Source organism: Pan paniscus, chromosome 1, assembly GCF_029289425.2.
Source record: "Pan paniscus chromosome 1, NHGRI_mPanPan1-v2.0_pri, whole genome shotgun sequence".
In the NCBI taxonomy this organism is placed as follows: Eukaryota; Metazoa; Chordata; class Mammalia; order Primates; family Hominidae; genus Pan; species Pan paniscus.
Genome location: NC_073249.2, coordinates 117,351,483 through 117,358,600, shown reverse-complemented (window position 1 = coordinate 117,358,600; position 7,118 = coordinate 117,351,483). Strand labels below are relative to the sequence as shown.

Sequence of the window (7,118 nt, the reverse complement as noted above, 5' to 3'; positions counted from 1 at the left end):
GGTTGGGACCACCACTTTTTAGTCTGACCCCTGCAGCCGGAGTCTCCAAAAGCCCTTGGGAACTCGGCAGCAGAGAGAAGGCTGAGGGACACCGCGGGCAGGGAGGAGAAGGGAGAAGAGCTTTGCTCCATTAGGATCTGGCTGGTGTCTCAAGCGCACAGCCAAGTCGCTGTGGACCTAGCAAGGGCTGGATGGACTCGTGGAGCCTCAGGGCAGGGTAGGGAAGCTGGGGAGGCCGAGCCCCGCCTTGGGCTTCTGGGCGCCCTGACTTCGCTCCCGGAATCCTCGGGCCTGGGAGGCGGGAGGGAGTCTTACTGAGTGCAGCCCCAGGCGCCCTCTCCCGGGCCTCCAGAATGGCGCCTTTCGTGTAGTAGCGGGCCGAGGGGCGGGGTCGCAGCAAGGCCCCGCCTGTCCCCTCTCCGGAGCTCTTATACTCTGAGCCCTGCTCGGTTTAGGCCTGTCTGCAGAATCCGCACCAACCAGCACCATGCCCATGACACTGGGGTACTGGGACATCCGCGGGGTGAGCGAGGGTCCGCTGGACGGTGGGACGAGGGCGCAGGGGAGGGAAGTGCGAAGCAGCTGCGGGACGGGCTCTAGGGACCGTTCCTCTTCAGGGCGGCCCCCCTCGGAAGGGCCTGTGCATGCCGCTGTGTGTGTGTTGGGGGTGTGGGCGGGTAGAGGAGGCAACGGGTACGTGCAGTGTAAACTGGGGGCTTCCCTGGTGCAGACAAAGTCAGGGACCCTCCATCTCTGACACGACCTGCGGGCCATCTCTCCCAGCTGGCCCACGCCATCCGCCTGCTCCTGGAATACACAGACTCAAGCTATGAGGAAAAGAAGTACTCGATGGGGGACGGTAATGGCACCCTCGTGTTCGGGCTCTGCCCACTCACGCTAAGTTGGCACCAAGCAACCCATGGTGGCCACCTGTGGCTGCCTCTGCAGGCCTCCCCTGCTGGAGCTGCAGGCTGTCTCTTCCCTGAGCCCCGGTGAGGGAGCCCTCTGGCCTTGCAAGGCAGAATGCTGGGGTGGGATGCTGGGCCCCCTGTCTAATTGGGACAGGTGTCCCTCAGGGCTTGCCTAAACCCTGGAAGCCTTAGCCGTGTGGGGTCCAGAGCCCTCAGCGGGATTCTTTGTCCCTGAACCCTGGGATGTGGGACTGAGTGGTCAGATTCTAGATCCACCTGTCTCAGGGATCTTGCCACTGGCTCCTTGGGAGGGTCCCCGGGAAGGAGGGCTGGGCTCTGGGGAGGTTTGTTTTCACTTCTTCTTCCCCACCACAGCTCCTGACTATGACAGAAGCCAGTGGCTGAATGAAAAATTCAAGCTGGGCCTGGACTTTCCCAATGTAGGTGCAGGGGAAGGGGCGGTTTTGGGGGAAAGTGCGACCTGTCTCTGACTGCGTCTCCTCTCCCCAGCTTAGAGGTGTTAAGATCAGGAGTCTTCTGCCCAATTCCTCTCACTCCTGGCTGTCTAAACAGTCCTTCCATGATGTTCTGTGTCCAACCGCATTCGTTCATGTGACAGTATTCTTATTTCAGTCCTGCCATGAGCAGGCACAGTGAGTGCCCGGTATCCTCTCTACCCTTGCTTATGGGAAGGGGATGCTGGGGAGCCTGGTGGCCCAACTGAGCTTCGCCGGTTTCCCATCCATCCAGCTGCCCTACTTGATTGATGGGGCTCACAAGATCACCCAGAGCAACGCCATCTTGTGCTACATTGCCCGCAAGCACAACCTGTGTGAGTGTGGGTGGCTGCAATGTGTGGGGGGAAGGTGGCCTCCTCCTTGGCTGGATTGGGGTGTGATGCTCAGAGTGTCTGTGTTTTGTGGGTGGCAGGTGGGGAGACAGAAGAGGAGAAGATTCGTGTGGACATTTTGGAGAACCAGACCATGGACAACCATATGCAGCTGGGCATGATCTGCTACAATCCAGAATTTGTGAGTGTCCCCAGTGAGCTGCATCTGGCAGAGTTTGGATTTGGGGCCAGGACTCTTGCATTCCTGCACACACTGGTCTTAAGTCCCTGGTACCACTCATCCTCCAAGTGCTTTCCCATACTATCAGCAGTTATTCTCACAACTCCAATGTCATGTCAACAAAAGCAGAGGCAATTCCCACCAACCTTAGGACACGATCCAGGCATCCCAGGGTAGAAATTCAGTTCCTATATGGTAAAGTTTGTGTTCAGAATCTCCTTCATCACCTCTGGCCTCTGGCTTCTGTCCTGGGTCATTTCTGTCAGCCAGTTCATATCACCTGCCTGCTCCTAGAATATGCAGACTCAAGTAGAAGACTCAGGAATGTAATGGCACCCTCGAATTGCATCTTCTCCTCAACAGTTTTCTGAGTGCTGTCATTGACATGCACAGGGATCTGCGCATTTTCATAACAGACAGCTCAGAGGCAGCCAGAGGGCCTTTATTCCTCTCCCTCCTTCCTTTCAACTTGAACTTCTCATCTCCCTGGAAACTAGTCAATGTTCATTGTTTTCTTCTGCCACCCCATTAGAAGGAACTTTCTACTTTCCCTGAGCTCCCTTAGTTCTTTGCATCCTTGATTCTGCTGGTCTGGATCCAGAGGCTGCCAGGTGCTTGGGCGCTCCTGGGGCTGACCCAGAGGCTATTGGGAGGTCAGTGAGGACAGATTCAGGGACAGCATCTCATTCCTCTCTGCCTTCTGATCACTTTAGATAGGGTCTGGCACTCAGTCAGAGTCTAATAAATGCTGATGTATCCAATTGAGGCCTGGGCACTGCCCCAGTTCCAGCTTGGGGAAGATGGCTGCTTGCCTGTGGCCAGCCTGGGCCGTCCACAGCCCCAGGGAGGCCACGTCTGTGCAGGGAGCTTTTGTCCGAGGGTGGTGACAGCTGCTTTTCTGCCTCAGGAGAAACTGAAGCCAAAGTACTTGGAGGAACTCCCTGAAAAGCTAAAGCTCTACTCAGAGTTTCTGGGGAAGCGGCCATGGTTTGCAGGAAACAAGGTAAAGGAGGAGTGATATGGGGAATGAGATCTGTTTTGCTTCACGTGTTATGGAGGTTCCAGCCCACATATTCTTGGCCTTCTGCAGATCACTTTTGTAGATTTTCTCGTCTATGATGTCCTTGACCTCCACCGTATATTTGAGCCCAAGTGCTTGGACGCCTTCCCAAATCTGAAGGACTTCATCTCCCGCTTTGAGGTGATGCCCCCATCCTCCTTTCTCTTTTATGCCCCTTGTTCCGTTGCCTCCTTTCAGATGCTTTCCCAGTCCTGGAGCTACACATAGAATAACTCGCATGTATTGAGTACTGGTTTCATGCCACGAACCGTGCCCAGCACATTATACCTATTGTGTGAAATTTGAATTTTATAACATTCCAATAAGGTAACAGAATTATCTCACCCATTTTAGAGATAAGGAAACTGAGAATGAGAGGGTCAGTCCTTTGCTCAGGGTCCCAGAGCCAGTGGAGGCTGTGCTGGGCTCCCTGTGAGCCTCTGGATCTATGGGTGGCAGTCAGGGCTCTCCCATTTGTGACAGAAGAAAAAGCCTTAGGCTTCACCTAGCCTGGGTTTCACAGCCCAGGACACTTTGGAAGAGGCAGAGAACTTCATGACCATAGATGGAGCTGGCAATAGTAGGACTGACACAACGGTGGCATTGATGTCTAGTACTGAACCCACAGGCAATATTCATAGCTACCTCCAGAAGCTTTGCACGATTGGACCCCTATGTGGGGAATCCTGAGAGCCAGGGCTGTGGCTGTAGCTGGATTAAGGTACATATGTGGGTGCCCCTGTTGAAGGAGTATATGTTGAAATGCCCAGTGCTGGGGCACTTCCTTACTCCACCTCTCTTCTTTTTTTTTTTTTTTTTTTTTTTTTTTTGTGATGGAGTCTTGCTCTGTTGCCCAGGCTGGAGTTCAATGGAGTGATCTTGGCTCACTGCAACCTCCGCCTCCTGGGTTCAAGCGATTCTACTGCCTCAGCTGCATGATTAGTTGGGATTACAGTTGTGCACCACCACGTCTGGCTAATTTTTGTATTTTTAGTAGAGATGGGGTTTTGCCATGTTGGTCAGGCTGGTCTCGAACTCCTGACCTCAGGTGATCTGCCCACATCAGCCTCCCTCAGTGCTGGGATTACAGATATGAGCCGCTCCTCTTCCTCTTTTTTCCCTCCAGTGTTCCACGTGTTCCCCCTGTGAGATGAGTAGCATACTGATTTTACTCCTATTCACTGACCTTCTCTGCATGAGGCAGGGAGCGAGGCACAGTGGGAGATGTATAGATGACTGCCCCATCCTGGAAATGAGTGCAGTGAGAGGCCTGAAGGCAGAGCAGCCTATGAGGTGTGTGTGGCACCACCTGGGTACCAGGCCCGGGGCCTGCCCCTCACTCACGGGGAACCATCCCTCACCCTTGCTGATCTTGTTTCAGAGCACAAATCCTACTTTAGTACAGATCCGGGAATTTGAGGCATTAGTCCAACGGGCTTCTGAGCCTAGAATCTGTTTCCCTTTCCCACTCCCCATCAAGAAATCTGCTTGCTCAGCTAGTTCCCATCAGCTCTGGTTCTGGTCCAGGCTTAGTGGCCTTGGAATTATGTAAGAGGTGCTGGGAAGGGAGGGGTGGAGGAGAGCTGAGGTCTATGGCCTATGACATGCCAGGGTCAATCAGTTTGAGAACAGGCAGTCCTGGATCTTTTTTTTTTTTTTTTGAGATTGTGTCTTGCTGTTTCCCAGGCTGGAGTGCAGTTGCGTGACCTCGGCTTACTGCAACCTCTGCCTCCCGGGTTCAAACAATTCTCTGCCTCAGCCTCCCGAGTAGCTGGGATTACAAGTGTCTATCACCACGCCCAGCTAATTTTTCTATTTTTAGTAGAGATGGGCTTTCACCATGTTGGCCAGGGTGGTCTTGAACTCCTGACCTCAGGTGATCCACCCACCTCGGCTTCCCAATGTGCTGGGATTACAGGTGTGAGCCGGATGTTTTTGAATACCTTATCTGGGCATTCAATCCTGGTAAGATTGTGCACAGCACATCTGAGTGTCATGTAGCCTGATCTGCAGCAGGGCTGCAGATGCCATGGGTTAGGGCACAGTGAGATTTTGCTCAGGTATTAGATGGAGAACTTTGGACTTTCTGCTTTAAGGGGAATGATTAGAGCCTAGTCTCGCCTTTGATTTTCTTGTGCACTGCCACCCCCCATTCCACTTTCATCCAGGTTTTACTGAGACACTGGGTGAGTGTGTTCAGAGCCCCTTTGTTCTGCTGGAGTTCCCTTCTGTGTCTCTATACCCAGACAAGCCAAGAGCCTCCCTGTGGAAAAGGAGACTGTGCAGTCAAGGAGTGACAGGGCCTTGTGTAAGGGGTGGTGGGGCAGAAGAAGAAGAGAATTTGTCAGGAAGAGACCAGAACTGGAGAGAGACAGAACCAGGCTACATTGCAGTTCTATCCCCCTTACTAGGTATTTAAATGTGAGGTAGTTGCTGAACATCTATTTCCCACATGAGAAATGGTGATAATAGATTCAGCCTTGCAGAGTAGTCGAGTGGGTTTTCTAAGCTTATGTTGTAATTTCTCTTGGGTACAGAGCACCGAGCACCGTGTAGAATCTTCATAAGTGTTAGCTGTTACTGTGGTACATACAACATTACTTAAAGGAAGTTGGAAGAGTTAACTCCACAGATCTGGGGACCCTAAGAGGCTGTGTGATGCCTCAGCACTTGAGCCCACGTGGAAAGGCTGTGGCCAGGGCCCTGACCTGCTGTGTCTGCAGTGGGGTTGTCCCAGCCCTCATGGGCAGCTGACCTTGAGTTCTGGCCTTATTTTCCCCCCTCTCAGGGCTTGGAGAAGATCTCTGCCTACATGAAGTCCAGCCGCTTCCTCCCAAGACCTGTGTTCACAAAGATGGCTGTCTGGGGCAACAAGTAGGGCCTTGAAGGCCAGGAGGTGGGAGTGAGAGCCCATACTCAGCCTGCTGCCCAGGCTGTGCAGCCCAGCTGGACTCTGCACCCCAGCACCTGCCTCCTCTTTCTTTTCTCCTGTTTCTTCCCATCTTCCCATCTTTACCCCCAAGACTTCATTGCCCCTCTTCACTTCCCCTAAACCCCTGTCCCATGCAGGCCCTTTGAAGCCTCAGCTACCCACTATCCTTCATGAACATCCCCTCCCATCATTACCCTTCCCTGCACTTTAGTAAGGCCAGCCTGACCGTCCTTCCTGTTAGTGGTTGTGTCTGCTTTGAAGGGCCTGCCTGGCCCCTCGCCTGTGGAGCTCAGCCCCGAGCTGTCCCCGTGTTGCATGAAGGAGCAACATTGACTGGTTTACAGGCCCTGCTCCTGCAGCGTGGTCCCTGCCTTAGGCCTACCTGATGGAAGTAAAGCCTCAACCACATTTGCTGTGTGTCTTGTCTTATTTGCTCCTGGCCATCTACCCAGACTGTCTGTCTGTCTGTCACTGCCTCTTCCAAGGGACTGGCTGGTGATCCTGGCAGTGGTTGGGTTCTAAAAGATTCTGCTGGGCATAGTAAGGCGCTTGAGAATTCTTGCTCCCATTCCTGAGAGACTCAGAGCAGGAAGCCCCATGAGGCACTGTGGAAAGGATGTCTCTTTCTTGGCCTGGATCTCCCATTCATTCATCCAGCCGTATTGAGTACTTTCCATAATTGCACAGAGCTTGTGTCTCATTGAATAGGACCCCAAGGGGGTGGAATCTCCATCAGAGAGAACCAGGGTCCCTTTTACCTTCTCCACTATATGACTGCATCACTTCTGTTAGGTCTCCAGGACCCAATCTCTATTGTTTTTCTCAGATGGCTTCCAGGTACCCTCTCCAGGCTTGCTGCACAGCTGTCATCAGGACATTCTATCTGGGTTTACTTCCTCTCTTTCCTGGGTACCTGTGAGAGAAATGTCTTTAGTCCTTGCATAACTGAAAGTGCCTTTACATGCTTACTGAATACTCTGGCTGATGATTTAGTCTGTTCTCACGCTGCTAATAGAGACATAGCCGAGACTGGGTAATTGATAAAGGAAAGAGGTTTAAAGGTCTCACAGTTCCACAGGGCCTGGGAGGCCTCATAACCATGGCAGAAGGCGAATGAGGACCAAAGTAATGTCTTACATGGCAGC

The 7,118-nt window shown here is 52.9% G+C and overlaps 1 protein-coding gene across 3 annotated transcripts; it reads left to right on the top strand.

Annotated features, from left to right (window-relative positions):
• Positions 1–347: 347 nt before the first annotated feature.
• GSTM1 (glutathione S-transferase mu 1) lies at positions 348–6,381 on the top strand. Of its 3 annotated transcripts, none has more exons than XM_055113616.2 (8): positions 348–523; positions 731–859; positions 1,287–1,351; positions 1,662–1,743; positions 1,842–1,942; positions 2,889–2,984; positions 3,072–3,182; positions 5,830–6,381. In XM_055113616.2, exons 2-8 carry the CDS (start codon positions 850–852, stop codon positions 5,917–5,919), a joined length of 555 nt encoding a protein of 184 aa, XP_054969591.1. In that variant the 5' UTR covers positions 348–523; positions 731–849; the 3' UTR covers positions 5,920–6,381.
• The last annotated feature ends 737 nt before the right edge of the window (positions 6,382–7,118 follow it).

What these genes read in the sequence shown, in the direction of transcription:
- GSTM1 (XM_055113616.2), top strand. An exon ending in TCTGCTACAATCCAGAATTT is followed by an intron (nt 1,943 to 2,888) that starts GTGAGTGTCCCC and finishes TTTCTGCCTCAG; the next exon opens with GAGAAACTGAAGCCAAAGTA. An exon ending in CATGGTTTGCAGGAAACAAG is followed by an intron (nt 2,985 to 3,071) that starts GTAAAGGAGGAG and finishes GGCCTTCTGCAG; the next exon opens with ATCACTTTTGTAGATTTTCT.